This window comes from Typopeltis vanoorti, chromosome 25 (assembly GCF_054136105.1).
Source record: "Typopeltis vanoorti isolate ZY-2024b chromosome 25, IOZ_Tvanoo_1.0, whole genome shotgun sequence".
NCBI lineage: Eukaryota > Metazoa > Arthropoda > Arachnida > Uropygi > Thelyphonidae > Typopeltis > Typopeltis vanoorti.
Window position 1 is genome coordinate 22,240,487 of NC_143573.1, and position 25,468 is coordinate 22,265,954.

Genomic DNA, 25,468 nt, shown 5'->3' on the forward strand with positions numbered 1-25,468 from the left:
CCAGGCTGATGCTATCTGTGCCACCAATTCCTCTCTTTTATTCCGAATACTCCTGACATTAGTATAAAGCATAAAAATGCCATTGTTTCTATACCCAGCATTATCCCTCTAGACTCCACTGGGCTCAGCGTTACCTGATGTCATCCCCCTTCTCCCAAGTACCCATTTCCACAAGAGGCCACCCCTGTTACCATGCACACTGGGACACACTGACTTATTCAGAACAGCAATCTCTCCAGATGCCTACATCCTTCCTCATTCAAATGCAAGCGGTCTCTCGCATACAATTCCTCTCTGTTCTCAAATGCACTTCAAGCATCCACATATTCCAATCCTTTCTTCTGACACATTCTCGCTATTATGCCATTGAATATCACCGCTCTTCTTCTCAACTCGTCAATATCATACCTAGGCAACACGCACACTGTTTTCCCTCTCTCTGTCTTCTTCCGTACAGCCTCAAGCAAAAATCTCATATCTCTCACTGCCCGACTTACATTACCACTCAAGTCATTTGTTCCTACCATCACAATCATTTCATCCACCCTTTCACCTCTCTTAATTGCCATGGCCACCCTTTCTATTGTTCCTCCTGGCAAACACTCCTCACACATCCTATCTTGAACACCACGGATCATTGAGTCACCATACATTATACCTCTTACCATACCCTCTCTCCTATTGTTTCCATTCTCTCCTCTTCTTTCATTCCCATAGGGCTCTCTCATTCCCTCTCCTCTACTGCTATTCTCTCTTCTAGCATTCCCATACCTCTTTCTCATACTACTATATAAATGCAGGCATGTAAATATTTAATTTAGTTAGTAGATTACTAATTTCACAGAAAATAGACTGACATTGGAAAAGGTAGTGGGTGACTTTTTATCCCAAAATTATACTACAACACTAACAAGCAGAGATAACAAGTCAGCATTCCTCTTTATAAGACCTTGATATGTCCACCTCTGGATTGCTGTGCACAGGCCTAGCATAGTAATCCAGAGTTGGACATATCTGGATTACCATTCTAGACCTGAGCATAATGTCCAATTCCAATGTCTTATTCCAATGATTTTGGGGAAAATAAACTCAATCAGTCAGTGAAACCATTTCATCTCCCTTATTTCTGATACCTCTGACATTTGTAAATAAATTCAGTAATTCGTTTTTAGGTCTGTAACCAGTCCTATCCAAGCCACTTGTTGGTTGTGATTTCTCCCCCATGCCTTCCCAATCACTTTTATCACTACTTACCACATATATCTTCTCCATCTCAACTTCCCCATCCATATTACAATATACTCCATCTTCATACACACATTCACTGCCACTTTCAACATCCACTCTCTCTATTGCATGTCTCCCTGTCCATCCAGGGCCCCCCATTTCTCTCTTCATCTCTCACACTACTACTTTTTGTCACTGCTAAGCACCTCTTTCTCTTCAATACCACTCTCCTGATTTTTTGATTCATCTCTTGCTTCTGATCTCTTGCACTCATCACACACACACTGTACTTCCACACACTGTGCATCCATCCAGCAACACTTTCTCCAGTGCACTCACTCCAAAGTCATTCAAATACAATCATATATCTGCTCCGTCAGAATGACATGCTAATTTCATTCTTCCCTCAAATACATTCCATACATTCACGAACTGTGTACTCCCGTCTCCTCACACAGCTCTGCTAGCATACCATTCATGATTTTGTCTTTCCATCACAACTCATCATTGTCATACCTCGGCAACACACCGACACCCTTTCCCACTACACTATTATCTTTCAATCTTCTCAATAACCTCTTGATATTTGCCCTCACACACTTCTTATGTTCACTTAAATCATTTGTCCCCACAATCACCACTAACTCTCTTGCTCATTTCTTCGTCATGTCCAATGCCTGAATTATTCTACTCATTATGCTTCTCCCTCCTGGATAGCAGACCTTATGGACTTTCTCATTAAGTGATCCTCTAACTATGGAATCTCCATATACTGCTATCCTGGATTTGCTCATCACCTCTTTTACTCTTTTTTTCTTTCATTCTATTCTCTTGCATTCTTTCATTAGTTTCCACTAAATGCCTAACATCACTCCACATATTCCTCACTTCATGTTACATTTTCAATAATTGTTTCATCAAATCTTGCATTCTGACAATTTCATTTTCTGTCACTCCTGCAGTCTCACTACCTTTCATTCTGCTGCACCTTCCTTTTGTTTCCTCATTCATACTTTCTTTCCTCCCTTATCACTAACTTTCGCTTCCACATTTTTGCATTCTTTCACTCTCTCAGTTTCACTAGCTTTCGTTTCATTTACATTTCTTTCATTCACTCCATGTTCTATCTTTTCAGTCTGTTTTGCATTCACTGCCTCATGGTCTAATAATATATCGCACTTCCTACAAATCCATACTTTCTCTCATCTGCTGTTCATTCTCTCTCTCTCTCTCTCTCTCTCTCTCTCTCTCTCTCTCCACAAAAACATCTTTTACACTCTGCCATGCATACATAACACTCACGACATTGAATAATTTTTTGAAAACTCTTATTTAAGACCAGATGAAGTGCTTAAAATATTAGGCCTGAATGCTGAATTACATTATCATGTAATTCAGCATTCATCCAAATGCGTAATCATTAATATGGTCATGTTAATGATTATGCATTTGGATTTGTTGTCCTTATATTATTATTATTATTATTACTATTATTACCTGACACCTCCAGGGAGTCCAAAGACTCATCGAGAGAGGGCACCTATTCTACAACTTTCTGTCTCCACACTCAATCCACCAATGAACTGCAACTACACCAAAGCCATCTACCGCCCACCACCAATATTTTCACAGACAATCACAAACATTCTGCCCGTGGCAGGATTCGAATCCACAGCCTTTTGGCTGGAGAGTAGATATGCTAACCACTCGGCCATCCAGGCCAGCAAAAACCTGCTACCTCCATATGAGATCAGCTAACTCACCTTGAATAAGTCATATAAGGATTCCCCTCATCACGTCGAGAATCAAACTGAGGTCTTTTCCAATTGAAGCGCGCAATATCCCTCTGTTCTTCTAATTGTGCTACAGAGGCACCCAAATATCAGATCACATCTCAGAGTTACATTTTACTTGGCAGAGCCTTCGATCAGTTCCTGAATAAACAGTTACTCAAAATCACAGCCAGCAATCCAGATGTTTTAAATACACTTCAGTTATCATATGCTTTTCTAGATCAACAAATTAAAAGGAATCAGGGAGGAAAAAATGGCATTTTGCTAACAAGATTATGTTTATGTCAGCTTGATCTGTACATTTATTATTAAAGTGCAGTGGTATCTCGCTAATCCGAACCTCTTTAGTCTGAACCCTCCAGTAATCCGAACTGAGGTTTGAAAGAAGTTTTACTTATTATGCATTATTATTTTGTGTACTATTATTTTTATTTAATAATTATTATTTTAACTATTATTATTTTTTTATTATTATTATTACAGTACAGTATTTTTTTCATACTGTTGATTGTACGGTTATACTGTAGGCCTATTTTGATTTATTGTGTGTTCACGTTTACTTTTTTATACTGCGTAAATTTCACAAAGAGATGTTATGGAATGGATTACAGGCAAAACCAAAAGTGAATTTGAAATCAAATCAGATGCTGAAATTATGAATATGACACTACAGAATGAATGAAAGACGATAATGAACTCGAAGTAAAAAAAAAAAGAGGAAAAATAAAACATGAAGAGGCAGTTGACAGTTTTAACATGTGTATAGAATGGGCTAAGCAGAATGATACGCCATTCCACAAAATTTTATTGCTAATGCAGCTCCGAGAAGAAGCATTCGAAAAAAGTTTAGCTTCCAAGAAGCAAAAGAAAATTAGTGGCTTTTTTTATAAAGAAATAAAAAAACTTTTTTTGTGTTAACAAGAAAGTGATATTTTTTATGCAAATTAAGTTATCTACTGAACTATGCAATTTTATTAAATCAGAATCGTCAACAATACAGGTACATACAAACTAAATTTTTTACTAAAATAAACTTGTGTACTGTATTATTTATTAAGTTTTACATTACAGTACAGTAGCTTTTTTTCTATCAGTTACTTCATTTATTTACAGAATTAAATTGATGTACCATTAGAATTTGATTATTTTTGTCTTAAACATTAGTTATTGTTGTCTCTTGGAGGAAAATTCACTAATCCGAACGAGCACGGTTTTTATTAGTTCGAATTAGCGAGATACCACTGTATTAAAAAAAATCTGTCATTTATATTGATAAAAAATATTGATAATATTACTATTATAATTCCAGGAGAGTTACCTAACAAAAGTGGAATTCCTGAAATTGGAGATATTGAACTTTTAGTCCAACCTTCCCGTTCTCCAAGCAGTGACAAATCTCCTGTCCATGTGTGACAAATACTCACAAATCAGCCTTTCCTTCCACCATTCTTTATCAGTAAAAAGCCAAGGCTAGGTATTTAACTCAGCCTATGCCAAAGTGACATACTTGAGTTGTCTAAAAATTAAAGTACTCAAGGCAACTCTGATGCAACCACGGGTTGTAGATTAAGTCTTTCAAAAATGTTGTTGTATTGTCTGTTTTTTTTAAACATGTCACGAGCAAAGATATTCTTCTGAGTTGTTGAATAATCCCATTTTGTTATTTATTCTATCTGTGATATAGACAGACGGTGTAATATGTATATCTCTGTATAAGTCTTTAATATACTCTATGACTATTTAAACCAAATGGTGAAAACCTTAGAGTTTATCCTCCTATACTATGCAGGCAACAATTATGGAATCTAAGAAAATGTTTTATAGCTCTTGTAAATTTTTGTAGGTTACCACAGTTCATTTGATACAGAGCTTTCATACTGTGTCAACAACTATAGCATTTCTGAAATCACTTATTTTTATCTAAAGTTGGAAAAAAGATTTAAAATCTGGATTTGTAGTAAAGTTTCATTAAGATGACAAAATCACTTTGACCAATAGCAAGATGAATGATAGAATTTTCACATCCTGCATATGTTATTGTGCATGTTCTTTTTGTTTTGTTTTGTTTGTTTTTTCCAGATTAAGGAATAATATCTAATTGAACTAACAAAAAAAAAAAAACTGAATGTTTTGTTTCAGGGAAATTTCTACATTCCACATTTGTCATATCATAAGAAAGAAAGAAAGAAACTTGATAAACATTTAAGTTATGTCAGCAATATGCATATCGTAAATCAATCATTACATGTAAACATTAATATATTTCATCTAAATCCATTATTGTCTACACAGTCTTGTGAGAATGACTGACTCTTCGGTAGTTTCCCAGTACCTCTTGTCTTCCATGTATAAATACGGTGAACAAATTTCCATTCCTATATCCTCTTGCCAAATTGCATCATAGTTAGAAATATTTGAAATAAACAGAAATGATGTTACATATAACTGTGGATTTTCTGCAGTGATAGTAAGGGATCAGAGTAAAACAATCATTTTCTCAACATGCCAAAAGTTAGTGTTAGTCATTATTTGAAAAATAAATAATTACATTTTTGCCTCTAACAATATTTTTTACTCATTGCTACTCTTTTCTTCTTGTGTAAATTTACTCACAGTGATAGCATACTGTTAATCATATTTGCTGATGTCATTTTGTATACAGTCTATATCATATAATTGTAACTGTAGTACCACAAAACCTGCCAAAGTACTGAATTTTGACACATTTATTTTGTCTATAAATATAACTCTACATGTGTATGTATGTATGTACATATATGTGTTTGTGTGTATATATGTGTGCCCATGTATGCACATGTGTGTGCATGCATCAGCAGTGTGCATCCTGCATATATGCAGGTGGGTATTTGTGTCTGTTAATGTCTGTCTGTGTTTGTTGTTAAGTAGACTACACCGATTCCATCCTTGATGACTCATTTGCAAATAGAAGGGATTCATGTGTCACTTCTGCTACAGAGTTTTCTGTTGAACTTGATAAGCTTGCCAAAGAACGAGAAATTATGAATTATTCAGGTATAAAAGTTTAAATCACCTAAATATTATTTTGCATAAGCTCTGCAAAAAAAGAAAAACCAAAGCAGTGAATTTTAAATATACATTAACCTTCCTATGTAATTTTAATCCTGCTGGGTAGTACAATGGAAATTTTGGTAATTGAAAATGAGAATATATGCATTTGAATATATCTGTGAGTTTATCTTTTCGTATATGTGGGGGGGGGCATTAAAATTCTAGTATCAAATATTAAAACAGCAAAGTGACATTTAAATCTGTATCTGCAAAAAAAAAAGTGATTTACTAACTTCATTAATTTTTATAAATATGCAATGATCTTTCAATTATCCAACCTTCACTTAACTGGTCCTTAAATGGGTTAGTATGTCAAATATCTCCTCAAACAGCATATTATATAATCAAACATGAGCCATACCTACCCTCAGTTAATCAACCAGCAAATAAATTTCCATACACTTTGAATAATTGAGAGATTATTGTATAATTATTTGTAATGTGAATTGAATTGCAAAATGTAAAATATATTTTTGCTTGTTTCATTCATATTTGTTGATAGTCATTCTACTAGAATATTTTATAAAAAAAAAAAAAAAAAAAAGGTAAGGAAAAAAATAATTTGTATGTGCATTTCATTGAAAAAAACAAGAAATAAATCACTGTTCATCAGAAATTGTATTAAAATAATTCATTAGTTCACTTTTTTGAAATATTTTCAGGGATATCTTTTTGATAAGGTGTCAGTTAAAGGTTAATTAAGAGTAACCTGCTGTGCGAGATTAAAAATTTGGTTATTATATTTGTTTTTTTTTTTTTCAGTAATCACTAGTTGACAAATGCAGCTAATATTTTACTTCAGATAATTATGTAATAAATATACCAGTAGGTTATGTAATAATGTTATTAAAATTCATTTTAATATCCATTTTTGAAAATCATGAAACTAGTTAAATGTTTTCTTATAGAGTTAGAATAGTAGCTAGACTGTATTATATTTCTGTTATTTCTTTTTTGCATATAAATTGACATCATCGTCCTTCTCTCTACTTTATCTATACAATAAATTTCTAATGTGAAAGTAAAATTTCTAGTTTACAATACTTGTCTTTAATAATTTTTTTCATGCATGCATAAAAAAAAGCCAATATATGTTTATACTAAATAATAACAGATGATTTTGATTTGTTCCTTCATATATTTATGATCAAATCTGTAATCAGTTGCAAGGCTTCAAAGTATATTTATCTAAATGAAAAATATGTGATGGATACATGATTGTACAGAAACAGAATGAGAAATTTTAATCTGTTGTGAATAATGCACTGGATGCTCAATTATTATTTCACTCTCAGTGTGTATCGCATAAAGAATTGTTTGTAAAAAAAAAAAAAAAAAGAAAAAAGTAAAGAAAAAAAGATTGTATTAAAATGTAGCTGTTTCTATTAAGTTTTAGTTTGAAGTCATTTTTTTTAAAAAGAACAAGGAATAACATTATGCCTCTGTGACTAATCAACTATTCTCATGTCTTACTGGTTACACTTTTTATGCTTTAAAAGGTTGTGATGTTGTACTCCATTTGAAATGCTATAAGGAAGTGGAAGAGATATGGGATCTTGTTACATTGATAATTATCATCATCATTAGGATCCTGTGAAGTGAAAAACAGTCATTATCTATTACTATTTCCTCATACAAACCACTCTAAAAGCAAAATTCAGTACCCTGCCACTAACTTGTACAACTTCCTAGGATGGCCTTGTTCATAAACAGTCCTTGCTGAGACAACAGCTGAACTAATGTGTGCAGATTTACTTGGATGGTGTGGCTGGTTGGAGCAGATTGTATACCTACTTTCCAGCTAACAGGCTGTGGACTCAAATCCCTCCATGAGTATGGATGTTTGTGAATGTCTTTAAGCTGTAGATGATTTCATTGCCTGATGAGAAACCACTACCCTGCTTATGGTCTGAAGTGGCTTGAAAAAAAACAAGTTGCATGTCTGTAGTCTCTAGAGCACAGTTTCCAGATTATCTAACTTTTAGCCAACCCACAGTAATAATACTAATGTTCTGGTAGTTAACTAATATTTAGCACATAAAAAAAATGGTCACCGAGTTTTTAGGAAAAGAACACTTTGGTGAGTGACTAAGGTAATATCAGAACTCTATAACTGGTGGTGAGAACATGAAAAATATCAGAATATGAAAAAAAAAAGTGCACTACTACTGCCTGTAGCAGTGCACTTTTTTTATTCAAAACTACCTCTGCTGCCTATTTTTTAAACTAGGCAAAGGGTTCACAGACAGTTCTGTGTTCTTTCCCAACAATTCATTGCACTACAGTTCATCATGGAGAAAATTCTTCACAATCAAAATTCAATATAGGAAATTTCTTCACCAAAAAATTCATTGCATAGAATATTCTCTGCAGGCAAAATTCATTGCAAGAAAACTGAAATAATACTGTAACGATACAGTATATGAAAAATGAATGCAAACAAGACATTATTAGAAAATATAGTTTATTTCTGTATTTATTTAATTAGATTTTATTTAACTTTTTTATAACATTTTTATTTTGTATATAAAGTGAAATTAATATTTTGTATTTTACTAATTGATGCGTTTCCTAATTTTTGTTTATTTCTTGAAATGTTAGTCTTGTTTTTTTTCTTGCTTAGATACTACAGACTCTGTAGATTATTATTATTATTATATGACAACTCCAAGGAGTCCAAAGACTCATCAAAGGAAGGCACCTATTCTACAGCTCTCCATCTCCACCAATCCGCCATCTACACCAGCTCCATCTTCTATCCACCACCACCACTAGCATTTTCACAGACAATCACAAACATCCATGCCCACGGCATGATTCGAACCCACAGCCTTTTGGCTGGAGAGCGAATATGCTAACACTCGGCCAAGCAGATGGAAAATTAATATTTTACAAAAGTGTGATAGGGTGGTTAGGGAGTAAGCACACCAAATTTAAGAATGATTTTTTATTTTTGTAACCTTTCACTACTTTTCTAAGCACTTAAGACACTCATGCAGATGTGATTTTTTTTTATTCAACTAATTCAGAGGATGATGTGCTTTCAATTAGAGGATCCTCTTGTGTTTTGGAACTAATTCCACTTTTACTGCATAGTAAAGAGATTTTAAAGGCTGTTATTGTTTTGGGGAATAGTCTAAGACTATATCGTGGGACTCCCATGATGAGTCTGTTGACTCCATGGAGGTTATCAAATAATTTTTTTAATAATAATATTTTTATTGATCGCTAAGATATTTACATATATACAGTAATCATTTTGAGTGATATTCCAACATATTATTTTACAAAGATCAGCATTTGGTGCTGCATATATGGTTCATTTTGTACATTGGATTTCAATAAAAACTTTTTAACCATATTTTTTACTCATATATTATATATTTACAAGACATTTTGTTCTAATATCAACAATGAAGATTACACAGAATTTTTATATAATGAATAATAACATATAACTGTAATTGTAATTTACAGTTGCAGTTGAATAAAATGGAATTTTATTCAACTTCATTTTACTTACATATATATATAATGGGACATATTTTCTGTACAGTACAAAGATTCAGTACAAAATGCAGAGTACTTAATTCTTTATAAATGTAATTATACATTTTTTAAGCTAACTAAAATCTTTATCCATCGTATTTACATATGGATTGGCACGAATGTGCATACAATTCATACAATGCAGTAATACAACACACAGTTCAATAGTAATAATAATAAGGGAATGATTTTATATATGCTCTCCAGCCAAAAGTCTGTGGGTTCGAATCCTGCCATGGGCATGGATGTTTATGAATGTCTGTGAAAATACTAGTGGTGGTGGTAGACAGTAGATGATGCATTTGGTGAATGAGGTGGAGTGATGAAGATGGAGAGTTGTAGAGTAGGCGCCCTCCCTCGATGAGTCTTGGACTCCCTGAAGGTGTCAAATAATAATGATAATAATAAAAATTCCTCACATGTACCCTCAAAGGGAGTACAGAATTTCATGATAGTACTACATGACAAATTTACATTATTACTAATTTCCTATCAATAATTTAATTCTAAATCTGTTATCTGTCAAGACTCCAACATTATCAGATCTCATATTTTTGTCTTCTAAGGCACTTTTTACTGTATCAATCCACCTATATATTGGTCTTCCTCTGGGTCGTTTTGCTGCCAATCTGGCAGAGAACACTTTCCTTGCCCATTCTGTTTAAGTGACCATACCACCTGAGATTAGCTCTGCTAACATATTTCTAGATGCTAACAATGTCAAGTTCTTTCCTAATATCCTCGTTTTCAATATGATATTGCCATTGATGCCATCTATTCATGCCCCTAATTTTCTCGGGATTCTCATATCTGCAGTCTCTAATCTTTGGTCAAATGTTTTATTTCTAACCCAGCTCTCAGATCCATAAGTTAAAATTGGCTTGAACACTGTCTTGTATACAGCTACTTTAGTATTTGGACTAATTTCTCACTTATTCCATATAAATTTATTCAGTTAACTTCCTACTGTACCAGCTTTATTGACTCTAGGTGAGAATAGGATAAGTGGAAGAGAGGGAATGAATGTCAGATATAGGAATGATAGAAGAGGAAAGAATGGAAACAGCAGGAGAGAGGGAATGAGAGGAATGCAAGGGAGCACAAGGACTAGGGATAGAGTGATGTCAGGAAGGCAGGTAATAGGGGAGCACAGAGAAAGCGAGGGATGCATGTGAGCAATCGAGGAATAGGGTGGTAAGAGGTGCTGGTGACTCAGTGATTCGTGGTGTTCAAGATAGCATGTGTGAGGAGTGTTTGCCAGGAGGAAAGATAGAAAGTGTTGCTTTGGCAGTTAAGAGAGGTGAAAGCGGGGATGTGATGATTGTGATGGTGGTAACAAATGACTTGAGTGGTGGTGTAAATAGGGCAGCAAGAGATATGAGATTCTTGCTTGAGGTGGTACGAAAGAAGACACAGAGAGGAAAGATAGTGTGTGTGTGTGTGTGTGTGTGTGTGTGTGTGTGTGTGTGTGTGTGTGTGTGTGTGTGTGTGTGTGTGTGTGTGTGTGTGTGTGTGTGTGTTGCCTAGTTATGATAATGTCGAGCTGAGCAGAAGAGCAGTGATATTGAATAACAAGAATGTGTCAGAAGAGAGGATTGGAATATGTGGATGCTTGAAGTGCATTTGAGAGCAGAGAGGAATTGTATGCGAGAGACCGCTTGCATTTGAATGAGGAAGGACATAGGCATCTGGAGAGATTGCTGTTCTGAACGAGTCAGTGTGTCACAGTGTGGATGGTAACAGGGGTGGCCTCTTGTGGGAATGGGTACTTGGGAGAAGGGGGACGACATCAGGTAACACTGAGCCCAGTGGAGTCTAGAGAGGATAATGCTGGGTATAGAAACAATGGCATTTTTATGCTTTACACTAATGCCAGGAGTATTCGGAATAAGGCAGAGGAATTGGTGGCACTGATAGCTTCAGTCTGGCTAAAGATTATTGAGATCACTGAGACATGGTTGACAGAAGAGGATATAATAACAGGAATGGAACCAGCTGGGTGGAGCATTTTTCACCAGGATAGGAAGAGAAAGCGTGGTGGTAGAATACTGCTTATGATAAGTGACGACCTATGCCCTCTAAGAGTGGAGGTTTTGGAAAGCTGTGACACTAATGATTTTGAAGGCATATGGTGTGAGGTGGAGGTGGGCAAGACAAAATATTTAGTGGGTTGTTGCTACAGACCAAGGAGCACAGAGGGTGGGGACCACGAGATATTGAGACAGTTAAGCGTGGCAAGTGCAAGAAGAAAGATTGTTATGGGAGATTTTAACTATAGCAGTATAAATTGGGGTGAGTAAGATGCATGTAGCAATAAGGAAATGGAATTTCTAGAATTCTTGAGGGACAAATGTCTTAGGCAACATGTAACAGAGGGAACAAGAGGTTCAAGAGTTTTGGATTTGGTTATAGCATTAGAAGAGTTGATAATAACTGAGATGACATCTCTCCCACCAGCTGGAGAGAGAGTGACCATATGGTTTTGACTTGGAAAATAAATAGACATGCAGGAGTATCAAAGAGACAGGAACGTATGTGGAATTATAAAGCAGGTGATTATAATAGTCTTAGACATCAACTTCAGGAAGTTTCATGGAGGGAGGAATTGGAAGGTAGTGATATCATTAGTGCTTGGGAAGTTGTGAAGGAATATTTGTTAGCAGCAATGGTAAGCTGTATTCCACAAGTGAAGAAGAGGACACAATTTGGAGTAAAGTGGATGACAAACAATATTATACAGGAACTGCATGCGAAAAAGAGGCTATGGAAGAGATATGAGTAGACAGGTGAAGAGAAGATGCATGAAAAATATAATAGACAGGCCAGGAGAATGACTATTATGCTAAGGAAGGCAAAACTGTAATATGAGAAAAAATTGGCTCTTAGATCCAAGGAAAATCCTAGGGAATTTTTTATCAATGTGGCCAGTAGGAGGAGAAATGACTGTGGAAGAATGACATTGTGGGATAAAAATGGGAATAGAGTGAATGATGAAGAGGACGGAGTTGAATTGTTCAATGAATACTTTATTGGAGTATTTCATCCTGGAGGAATCAATTTTAATACTAGAGGGATAGGGCAGGTTCGAGGTTTAAAGGTGCAGAAGGCAAGTGTGTTCCACATACTGAGTACTCTGGATGTTAATAAAGCGGTGGGACTGGATGGTATTTCACCACGAGTTTGGAGAGAATGTGCTAAGGAACTGACAGTGCCTTTGACATGTCTTTTCAATGAAAGTCTGGCTGCAGAAAAGGTACCCATGGAATAGAAGGAAGGTAAGATAGTGCCATTGCATAAGGGTGGTTGCAAACTAGAAGTGTCTATTTATAGGCCAGCTTGTGTGTCTTCAGTAGTTAGTAAGATCTTGGAGAAAGTAGTGAGAGACCATATATAGCATTGGGCAGATGAGGGTAATGTTATCCGTGAGAATCAACATGGATTTGTGAAGAGGCTCTTGTTTTAGCAATATGCTAGCCTTTTATGATAAAGTTACAAGAGCATTAGATGAGGGAAGGGCATATACTGCCATTTTCCTAGACTTAGCAAAGGCATTTGATAGGGTGCCACATGATAAGCTGATATTCAAGTTGCAGCACATGGGTCTGGATGTCATATTGGTCAACTGGATTTAGGATTGGCTGTCCGATAGGTATCAGAGAGTTGTGTATGGTGGAGCAATATCAAAGAGACAGAAGGTTACAAGTGGTGTTCCACAGGGCTCAATGCTTGGACCTATATTTTTTAAACTTTATATCAATGACATTGTCCGTGGATTGCAAGGGGATATTCAGTTGTTTACAAATGATGCAAAGTTTGGGAAGGGATATTAGTAATAGTGCAGATGTAGTAGCCCTGCAAGAGGATTTAAATAAGCTAGATAGATGGACAAATGAATGGAGATTTCAGTTTAATGCAGGAAAATGTAAGGTTTTGAGGTTTGGGAAACATCGATGGGATGCTGCATACTCTATGGGAGGATATACTGGAGGAAGTAGGGGAGACAAGAGATCTGGGGTTGATGATTGATAGAAACCTGAAGTTTGCAATATGGGGACATATTGCAAAGGTGGTAAAGGTAACACTGAGGATTGCTGCAATTATGAGAAGAACACTGACCTGCAGAGATAAGAGGATTATAATTCCGTTGTATAAGACTCTGATCAGAACACACTTAGACTATTGTTCTCAGATCTGGTCCCCAGGATTTGAAGGGGATAAATTAACTGTGGAAAGGGTACAAAGGCAGATAACAAATATGTTGTCAGGACTGTACAATATTAGTTATGAGGGTCAGCTGAGAGCGAGTGTGGACTGCAGAGTTTGGTGGATAGAAGAAGGAGAGGCAATATGATAGAGACTTTTAAACTGTTGAGAGGTGGTTACAGGGTTGACACTGGGGAGTTCCTTCGCTTGGTTGAACAGCGGGAAGGAGTCATGACAAGAGGGCATCCCTGGAAGTTATGATAGGAAACTGTGAGAAAGAGGGTGAGGAGTGGTTTTTTTGCATGGAGGGTGGTTAAATCATGGAATGTATTGCCTGATGGAGTGGTGAGATCAAGAACAGTCAGTGCGTTTAAGGAGTGGTATGACAGAATTTGTGTTTCCTAGGACCTCCCTCAATGAGTCTTGATAGACTTGTGTTTCTTAGAAAAGACCTCCCACGATGAGTCTTTTGACTCCATGGAGGCCTGAATAATAATAATAATAATTTACCATTTTCACTAAAAACTGTGCCTAAATAGCAGAAATGTTTTTTGTTCTATGGGTTCTCCATTCCTGATGCAGTTGATATTTTCAATGTTTCTGCCTATTTTCATTGTCTTTCTCTTGTTATTGCTGATCTTCTTACCAAATTTATTACAAAAGTTATTCAGTTTAGTCAGGGAATCTTGCAGACTTGTACTGGATTTATTTAAAAGTATAGTATCTTCTGCATAAAGTAAAGAGCTGAGATTAACATCTCCAATTTTGATATCAGGTTTAATACTGCTTTTCTAGGTTTAATACCGCACATAATGTGATCCATATAGATAATAAATAACAGAAGACATAATGTACATCCTTGTCTGACACAATTTAATATCAAACCATCTTCCTGTATTTCCTTTAATTCTAACTGCTTATTTCCAACTCAAATAAAGAGAAAGTATTGCTTGATATAATGCCCCATTTATGCCATATAACTGAAGAGTTTTGAGTACCTTTTATTTTAGCACCTTGTCATATGCCTTTTCCAGATCTACAAAACTTAAATACAGATCTTTCTTATATTCCCATGATTTCTCAACTATTTGTCATAAAGTGAAAATCTGATCCTGACAGCCTCTATTTGGCCTGAATCCATCTTATTCTTCACCATGTTTCCCTTCCAGAATCTTTCTCAACCGTTTCTGGCATAAATTTTACCAGGAAAATCCAATAGAGAAATACGTCTGAAATTTTCATATTCAGTTTTATTTCCTTTTTTATATATGGGTACTATGAGAGCTTTACAATCATCCGGAATTTGTCTCTTAGTCTAGGCCTTCTCAGGGGCGAATGCTGGTCTTGAAATTCATGCTTGCTCTAGTTATCATTCAGGGAATGAGAGGTGTGATTGAAGTCTGATAGCAGAATAATGAATTACTGACCATTTAAAACTATGTACAGAGAACTCTCGCTCGAGGGCGCTAGTGGGGCAGGCGCTACGAACGTGCTTTGAAGAGCTCCTGATTCAGATAAGTTTTACTAGGAATAATTAAGTATATATGCGTAATTGTTTAAGTAAGAGCGGCTGTAAACGTTGTACGCTACCGATAGTATTAGTGTGGGTTTTTTTTTCTTGCTTAAACTAAATACGAAAACGTTAATATTAGACCTAGTAACCTGCAGAGAAAAAAAAATGGCGGCTGCATTGTCATTCCATGATTTTAATTTGGATTTCAGTAGGTTCGTTAAGTGTGAGGTCTGTTATATGTATTCCTTCGATTACATAAATGATTTGTGGATGTTTAGTGCGGATGGAAGAAGGGTGTGTGCGAAATGTGACCTGAACGAGGAATTGATGAATGCGAATATGAAGTTGATGACAGAAAGTGCTAGTACCGATTGTGTCGTGAGTGCACGTTTGAAAGAGAATGGCGAGAAAGACAGGCGAAAAAATGTTAAAAAATCAGGAAAAAAGAAAAAGAGCGATTTGACAACCGTAACGGATGTTAAAAGGGACGAAAGTGAGGCGGAAAGAAACGAAATTGAGAGAACGAATGAAAGTAGAAATGGCGTGGTGCAGAAACCGCAAGTAAAAAAAATCGAAAGAATGAATGATAGCGAAAAAAGAATGACTGATGGCGAAAGTTGGACGCATGTTGGAACGAAAGTACTAAACCAAAGAAAGATGAATGACAGTAAAAGTGAAAAGAATGATAGCGAAAGTTGGACGCATGTTAGTCCGAAAGTACGGAAACAAAGAAAGATATGTGAGAGTGAAAGTGAGAAGAATGACAGTGAAAGTTGGACGTATGTTGGACCGAAAGTACGGAAACAAAGAAGGATGAATGAGAGGGAAAGTGAGAAGAGAGGGTCGAGAGTTAGAAAGTTAGAAAGATTTAATGATAGAGTGAATGTGTCGCGAGGTTCAGAAGGTGAATTGGATTGGATGAAGCAAGAAATGAAATGGATGCGGAATGAAATTAAGAGAATGCAGGTCAAAACTATTAAAATAAATCATGATGGCATGAAAGAGTTAACAAAAGATGAGTGAGTGGCGTTGTATGGCGACTCCATTATTAAAGGTGTGCTAGAGGATAAAATGCACAAGGTATGTTTTCCAGGCGGTAAAATGAGTAGAGTGATTGAGGCATTGAACATGAGGCGGGAACGAGCAAAAGAGTTAATTGTATTAATTGGAACAAATGATTTGAGAGAGAACAAAGAGCATGTCAAAATGAATGTCAGGAGACTGCTTGGAAAGATAAAGGAGAATAGTGTGACAGGAAGGGTGGTCAGTGTGTTGCCTAGGTATGATTGTGGTGAAATGAGGCGGAGAGCAAGGATTATGAATGATATTCTGGCTGAAATGTGTGAGGAGATGGGAGTACAGTTTGTTAATGTGTGGAATGAGTTTGAGGGACGAAGTGAGCTGTATGGGAGCGATGGACTGCATTTGAGTGGTTATGGTGTGAGTCGCTTGGAGAGACTGCTGCTGGAAGGTAGAGAAGTGAATAGAGAGAATGAATCAGATCAAGAGGGGAGTGATGTGGAAGAGCAGGAGAGTAAGACAGGAGAGATTGAAGGAGTGGAAATGAATGTGGAAGTGAGTGGTATGAGTATAGATAATGAGAGAATGGGTGTGCAAGAGGAGCAGGGAAACGGGGAGGCTCAGGGTGGACAGGGATACACAGCGTGAGAAAGGTGGATGCTCCAAGAGGAGGTGAGAGAATGTGTAGGCAGGAAAGTAATGGGATGATCAGGGATCAAAAGGAAACAGATGGAATTGCAAAGGGTTCTAAAATGAAGAAGCAGAAAGGGAAATGGCCCCAGTCCAGCATGGAGAGATCACATCGAGTGAGTGGTATCAGTGGAACTAGCTGTAGATCCAGAAATGAGTTGTTGTGTTTGTATACCAATGCTAGAAGTATAAGAAACAAGGCGGATGAAATGGTTGCACTAATTGCGTCTGTGCACCCAGAGATTGTCGGAATAAGTGAGACATGGTTAGATGAGGATGACATCCTGACAGGAATAGAGATGGAAAGGTATGATGTGTTTCGTGAGGATAGAAGGGGTAAAAAGGGAGGGGGAGTGCTATTGATGATAGAGAAAGAGTTATGTCCATACAAGGTAGAGATGCAAGGGGGAAATGGGGCCAGTGGTTTTGAGGCAGTATGGTGTGAGATAGAGGTGAATAGAATCAAATACTTGGTGGGATGTTGTTATAGACCTGGTAATGTGGATGGTGGTGATAGTGAAATGTATAGTCAAATAAGCCAAGCAAATAAGAAAAGGGTGATCATTATGGGTGATTTTAATTATGGCAATATAGACTGGAATGAAGAGATAGCAACTGGAAGTAAAGAAAATGAGTTTCTTGAGTTTTTGAGGGATAACTACCTCAGACAGTATGTAACAGAGGGCACAAGAGGATTAAGGGTCTTGGATTTGGTCATCTCATCGGAGGATGTAATTATCAATGAGGTATCAAATCATCCACCAATTGGTGAAAGTGACCATGAGGTGATTACTTGGGTGGTTGCCAGCAGTGCAAGGACCCCTGTGAAAAAAGGGTATATGTGGAACTACAAGGGGGGTGATTATGAAGAGCTCAGGAGACAGCTTGCAGGTGTAGCATGGAATGAGGAGTTAGCTGGAAAAGAGATCAATGCAGCTTGGGGGATTTTCAAAAAATATTTAGTGGATGCAATGTCTAAATGTATACCACGGGTGAGAAGGTTAAATAAGTTAGGTGTGAGATGGATGAATAAAGAGATTAAGCATGCAATACAGAGAAAAAGGGCATTGTGGAGGCAGCATAAGAGAAGTGGAAGTAACCAATTTCATGAGTTCTACAAAGACCAGGCAAGGAGAGTGACTTGGTTGGTGAGAGTAGCTAAAGAGAGGTATGAACAGCAGTTAGCTAATGAAGCTAAAAAGAATCCTAGGGAGTTCTTTCGATATGTAGCCAGCAAAAGAAAGAATGATTATGGAAGGATGACATTGATTGGAGGAAATGGTATAAAGACAGCTGTTGCAGAATGTGTGGTGGAGATACTTAATGAGCAGTTCATAAAGATCTTTCAATCTTGTGAATGTGACTTCATGGAGAGATTAAGAGCAGTTGATGATGGGGAGGAGAGACTGACTGTAAGTGAGCAAGAGGTGTTTGGGGAGTTGAGTAAACTAGATGTAAATAAGGCTGTGGGACTTGATAATATATCACCACGTATTCTGAAGGAATGTGCCAGAGAGTTGACACCTGCCTTGACATATTTTTTTAATACGAGTCTTGCACTTGGTCAAGTCCCTAAAGAGTGGAAGGAGGGCAAGATTGTGCCACTTCATAAAGGAGGTGATCGAACTCAAGCATCAAACTATAGGCCTATCTGTGTGTCGGGTGTTGTGGTTAAGTTGTTGGAGAAGCTTGTGAGAGCTAGAATCCAGAGTTGGGTTGACAACAATGGTATAATCTTTGATGGACAGCATGGATTTGCTAAAGGGAGGTCGTGTTTTAGTAATCTACTTACTTATTACAATAAAGTGACTGCTTCCTTGGACAGAGGAGAAGGATACACAGTAATATACTTGGATTTCGCAAAAGCTTTTGATAGAGTGCCTCATGATAAGTTGACAGTCAAACTAGAGCAGATGGGGTTGGATATTAGATTAGTGCATTGGATTGGAGACTGGCTATCTGATAGGTATCAACAAGTTGTGTATGGGGGTGCAATATCCAGGAAAAGGAAAGTCACTAGTGGAGTGCCTCAGGGATCTGTTTTAGGGCCATTACTATTTAATTTGTATATTAATGATATTGGCGAAGATTTGGATGGAGATATTCAGTTGTTTGCAGATGATGCAAAGTTGGGAAGAACCATAAAGAGTAGTGAAGATGTTGTGGCCTTGCAAGAAGACTTGAATAAATTGAGTGATTGGGCAAGCAAATGGGGGTGTGAGTTCAATGTTGCAAAATGTAAGGTTTTAAAATTTGGAAAACAAAGATGGGATGCAGAATTTATGCTTGGTAAGAATATATTGTTGGAAGTAGAGGAAATAAGAGATCTGGGAGTGATAGTGGATAAGGATCTAAAATTTAGGGGTCACATCGCCAAAATTGTGAAGACAACACAAAGACTTCTGGGAATGATGAGGAGGACACTGACGTGTAGAAGTAGGGAGATTCTTGTTCCATTGTATAAGGCTTTGATTAGGCCACACATGGACTATTGTGCCCAGATTTGGTCACCTGGTTTTCAGAAGGATGAGGAGATGTTGGAAAGGGTCCAAAGGCGACTGACTAAGGTAGTTTCTGACCTCTGGAATGTCGAGTATGAGGAAAGATTGAAAAGATGTAATTTGCAGAGACTAGTGGAGAGAAGGAAGAGGGGAGATATGATAGAGACCTACAAGTTGGTAAGGGGTTGCTATAGGATCAATGGTGGAGAAGTTCTACAGCGAATAGTGGGAGATCAGGGGAGAACCAGAGGTCATCCCTGGAAACTGTATAAAGAGGGTGTGAGTAGGGGAGTGAGAGGCAGGTTTTTTTCGTGCAGAGTTGTGAATGATTGGAATGCCTTGCCTGAGAGTGTGGTGTCTGCAAGGAGTTTGAATGTGTTTAAGACCCGGTATGATGAGATGTGTGTGAGATAAAAGGACCTCCTAGATGAGTCTTTGACTCCATGAGGTCTTGTTTAATAATAATAATAATAATAATAATAACGCGGATGTTAGGTTCCGCAGTAATGCCATTATGTGAGTCTCAGATCACATAGAAAAAAGTAGGTTATGTTCCGAAATCGTTTTTTTTTTTAATTATATAAACAACAATGACATATGCAACAAAAATTATAATTTTATTTAATTCAGGTAATTCATGTAAACTATGAAACAAATACACAGTATAAAAATTACAAATTGTACTTAAACTTCATGGCACATAATGCATAAATGTTTTAGGCAAAATAAAATAGTGCATATTTTAATCTTTCATAGCATGGGAATTTGAGGATTGGTTAATAAACACTGGTTTTGGCATGTAATCACCTAATGCATTACTACAAAACAGTAGAGTAATTCTATCTTTGGAAACTTTGAATCCAGGAGCTGATCTTTCATTTTTCGAAATATAGGTGCGTTTTTGCATTTCATTCCAATATAACCCAAATTCATCCGCATTGAACACCTGGTCTGCACTATAAATGTTTATAAAACTTTGAGAGTTTTTTGTTTAATAACATTTCCATCCATAGGAATTTTCTTTTGAGGGTGCAATCTTCTATCGAAATCATTAGAGATTTCTCCATTTTCCATTAGAATATCGCGTACACAAGCAATGGGCTTTGCATTTATCGTTGACCCAGCAATAAACACTTTCTTGGATTTTATGTTCATTTTGTTTGATTGTTCGAATTGTTGATTCATTTAAATTCAAAGTCCATGAAAAAACTCCTGGTTTTCTCCATTTTTAACCGATCCAAGATTTTGAATATTTTTCTTCGAGAGAAATTAATTTTCTAATTTAATAAGCCGAAAGGCTATTTTACCGGCGAACATGTTAATAGACAGGGGGATGGAAAATCCCTTTATGTTTTTAAAAACATAAAGGAATTTTCCGTCCCTCTTTCTAGTAGAAATTAATTTTGTTTTCAATGTTGGTTTTTCCCTTTCGTTGCAGTTGGTGGCTATTACTATAAAAATAATTTTTTACACAAAAAAAGCAAGCATTACATATTGTATGTAACTCACCAGAAAATAAAGTGCTCAGCTTGAGATGAATACACTTATGATTTTTAATGTGCTTTCCTGGCAGAAACGAGGACAATTTTCAACAATAAACATTTTATAGTAAACAACTGAGGTACATGCATGCTAAAGGGTATTTCCACTAATATAAATTCACTACTTATAATTACATGCGGGATACAGGCAGACACAAATTTAATGAAGATAAAATTTGATTTTTAAGTCGCACGGTGAAGAACATATGAAAAGATAAAGGGTTACTACAATTTCTAGACCATGTTTTTATTGGAACCGTGTTGTATAAGTACTGCGTTCAACAAGGGTTACTACAATTTTAGACTGCTTTATGTGAGGGTTACCTGTATTTAGAAATTTATGTACATTTAATCATACAAATACAACATTTATTTTACAAATGATAATCATTATCTTTTTCAATTTAACTACTTGAATACAAATTCTACCCTATAGTTCTTCTTTATGAACTGATCAATAACATTGTCATAAAAAGTTGGTTGTAACTTAATTTTCCTAAGCAACATGCACACTTGTAAAGGCTGGCTGAAGTTCACTGGCTAGAGCTACTTTGACTGTGTATTGCTCATGTTTAAGCAACAGGGTGAGATGACATGGAGGGAGTGGAAATGGCTATGCGCACGCATTAAATAACAGTGCTGAAGCGAGGACCTGGATGCTTCCACAACCAAGCAAGCCAAGGTAGCTTGACTGGTGTCGGCCTTCAATACACAAAGCAAAGCTCAATTATTGCCGCGCAAGCTTAAAACGTCTTCTGTCTACAAAAATAAAGTCTAAATGGAATGCTTATAAATGCATGCATTTATTAACAAATAAATATTACTTCTTTCTCAATTAATGAGCTTGTACAGCAAGCATAGTAACCATGGAGAATTCGCCACTGGGCCTTCTGAACTATGCAGTGCATCCACTGAGAGACTTGAGCATTTCTGGTCGAATATCATCTACTACTGCTGCCTTTTCACATTTCAGGCTTTTGATGGCTTTTTCTACTTCAAGTATGAATATCTATTCCTGACTGCATGTCTGTTGAGTATTTTTACCACTGTGCTGTCACTGATTGTTTCTTTTAACAATATTTCAAAGTAATTACTCCATGCTTTTTTTATACTTTTTCTTCATAATTTTACCTCACTCTTTTACTTCATACTTTTACTCCATGCAGTAATTACCCCATAGACTGAAGATCTGAAGGTCCCTGGTTCAATCCCATGTTAGGGCAAAAAGAAGTTACTTATTTTTGGTTCTTAAGGTTTTGGAAAAATTAGTGAGGGAATATATACAGCGTTGGGCAGATGAGGGTAATGTTATCTGTGAGAATCAACATGGATTTGTTAAGGGGCACTCTTGCTTGAGTAATATGATTGCCTTTTATAATAAAGTGACAAGAACAGTTGATGAAGGAAAGGCATACACTGCCATTTTTTTGGATTTTGCAAAACCATCTGACAGAGTGCCAAATGATAAGTTGATATTTAAGTTACAGAACATGGGTTTAGATGTCAAGTTAGTCAACTGGATTCAGGATTGGCTGTCTGGTAGATATCAGAGAGTTGTGTATTGTGGGGCAATATCAAGGAAGCAGAAGGTTACAAGTGGGGTTCCAGAGGGTTCAGTACTGGAGCCTGTATTGTTTAACCTTTATATCAGTGACATTGTCAATGGATTGCAAAGGGATATTCAGTTGTTTGCAGATGATGTGAAGCTGGGAATGATTATTAGTAAAAGTACAGATGTGGTGGCCCTGCAAGAGGATTTGAGTAAACTACACAGATAGGCAAATGAATGGGTATGTTGGTTTAATGCAGCAAAATGTAAGGTCTTGAAGTTTGGGTTACATAGATGGGAGGCTGCATACTCGATTGGAGGAGCTGTACTGGAGGGCATAGGTTAGACAAGAGATCTGGGGGTGATGATCAATAGAAAACCGAAATTCAGGGGGCACATTGCAAAGATGGCGAAGGTAATCCGGAGGATTGCTGCAATACTGAGAAGGATACTGACCTGCAGAGATAGAAGAGTTATTATTCCGTTGTATAAGACCACACTTAGACTATTGTTCTCAAATTTTATCGCCAGCATTTGAAGGGGATAAATTAACTGTGGAAAGGGTGCAGAGGCAGATAACAAAGATGGTTTCAGGAGTGTACAATATTATTATGAGGATCCGCTGAAGGAATCTGGACTGCAGAGTTTGGTGGATAGAAGAAAGAGAGATTATATGATTGAGACTTTTAAACTGTTGAGAGGCAGTTACAGGGTGGACACTGGGAAGTTCTTTCACTTGGTGGAGCAGCGGGAAAGAGCAATGACAAGACGCTATCCCTGGAAAGTTATGAAAGGAAGCTGTGAGCAAGAGGGTGAGGAGTGGTTTCTTGGCATGGAGGGTGGTGGAAATATGGAATGCATTGCCTGATAGAGTGGTGAGAGCAAGAATGGTCAATGAGTGAAAGGAGTGGTATGATAGACTTTGTGTTTCCTAGGAAGGACCACTTGCAGTGAGTCTCTTGACTCCATTGGGGTCTGAATACCAATAATAATAATACATCAAGGTTATCTTTACTCCAGTTTTCATGTCACGTTTCTCATCTCTAGTTACTTCTACAGCAGTCTTTCCTCCATTCCTGAGCTTTTTCAACAGCCACCCAGTGGGAGCTTGTGAAGTTTTAAGTGGGGTGCTGCCTATACAAAATTTTTAAAAAATCATTTTTTTCCTAATCAGTAGCCAATTTATTAATAAATAAATCTACAGATTTATTTATTAATAAATTGGTTACTGATTAGGAAAAAAATAATGATTTTTTTAAAATTATTTTGTATAGGCAGCACCCCCACTTAAAACTTCACGGGCCGCCACTGCAGCCACCGGAATATTTTGCTGCCGCCTTGATATTAATTTTCTATGTTCTTGTAAAGTCTTCCCATGACTTTTCTTTAATTAGTTTTACACAGTGTTTAGCTTTCTTACATTTGTATCTGTATTCTCTAAGAGCACAAGCTGATTTATTTGTCAGGAACTTTTGATATGCTTTCTTCTTTTCCTTCACTGCCTCTTTAACTTCCTGTGTCCACCATGGAGTTCTGATTTTTCTATCCTTGCAGACAACCTCACCGTGTGCCTCTCTGGCTGAATGAATCAATGTTTTCTTCAGGGCTTGCCATTGAGTTTCTATGATTTCGTTCCACTTCTCAAACTCTTTCATTTTTTCTTGAAGAATGTTTGGGTATTTTAGTCTACAGTTTGCATCCAAGAGCTGCTCAACTTTTATTCACTTTAGAATTTTCTTAATGTTCTTCTTTTCAATATGATTTTATACATCATCATCATCATCAAATTCCTGACATGTACCCTCAAGGGGTGTACATGATATGATAGTACTACATGAAAAATTTACATAATTGCTAACTTAATATCCATAATTTTCCTCCAAATCAGTCTGTTACTTGTCAAGACACCAACGTTATCAGATCTTCTATTTCTATCGTCTAGGGCACTTTGTACTTTATCAATCCGTCAATATCTTGGTCTTCCTCTAGATCGTTTTCCTGCCAACCTGGCAGAGAACACTTGTTTTGCTAATCTTTCTTCGCCTATTCTGTTTAAGTGACCATACCACCTGAGATCAGCTCTGCTAACACATTCCTGGATGCTGACAATGTCAGGTTCTTTCCTAATATCTTCATTTTTAATATGATATTGCCATTGATGCCATCTGTTCGCACCTATAATCTTTCTCAGGATTCTCATATCTGTGGTCTCTAGTCTTTGGTCAAGTGTTTTACTTCTGACCAAGCTCTCAGATCCATAAGTTAAAACTGGTTTGAACACTGTCTTGTATACAGCTAATTTAGTGTTCCAACTAATTTCTCTCTTATTCCTTATAAATTTATTCAGTTGACTTCCTACCATACCAGTTGTGTTGATTCTGTTGTCTGTTTCCATATTTAATTTACCATCTTCAATAAAAATTGTGCCTAAATAGCTGAAATGTTTTACTTGTTCCACAGGTTCCCCGTTCACAACACAGTTGACATTTTCAACAATTCTACCTATTTTCATTGTCTATGTCTTTTTAATACTGACCTTCATACCATATCTATTACAATCAGTTATTCAATTTAGTCAGGGAATCTTGCAAATTTATAGCAGATTTATTTATTTTTCATCGTCCGCATAAAGCAAAGAGCTGACATCAACATCTACAATTCTGATATCATGTTTAATACCATTTTCCTTCATAATGTGATCCATAGAGATAATAAATAACAGAGGGGATAATGTACATCCTTGCCTCATAGCAGATTTAACATTAAACCATCTTCCTATACTTCCTTCAATT

At 36.6% G+C, this 25,468-nt stretch overlaps 1 protein-coding gene across 1 annotated transcript in view; it reads left to right on the top strand.

The window, feature by feature from the left end:
* LOC150092596 (phospholipid-transporting ATPase ABCA1-like) overlaps positions 1–4,459 on the top strand; it is a 982,930-nt gene extending 978,471 nt beyond the window's left edge. Inside the window, exon 49 of the mRNA XM_090414749.1 lies at positions 4,330–4,459. Within this exon, the coding sequence (XP_090270875.1) occupies positions 4,330–4,433 (104 nt within the window). The 3' untranslated portion in view covers positions 4,434–4,459. The remainder of the gene's footprint in view (positions 1–4,329) is intronic.
* The last annotated feature ends 21,009 nt before the right edge of the window (positions 4,460–25,468 follow it).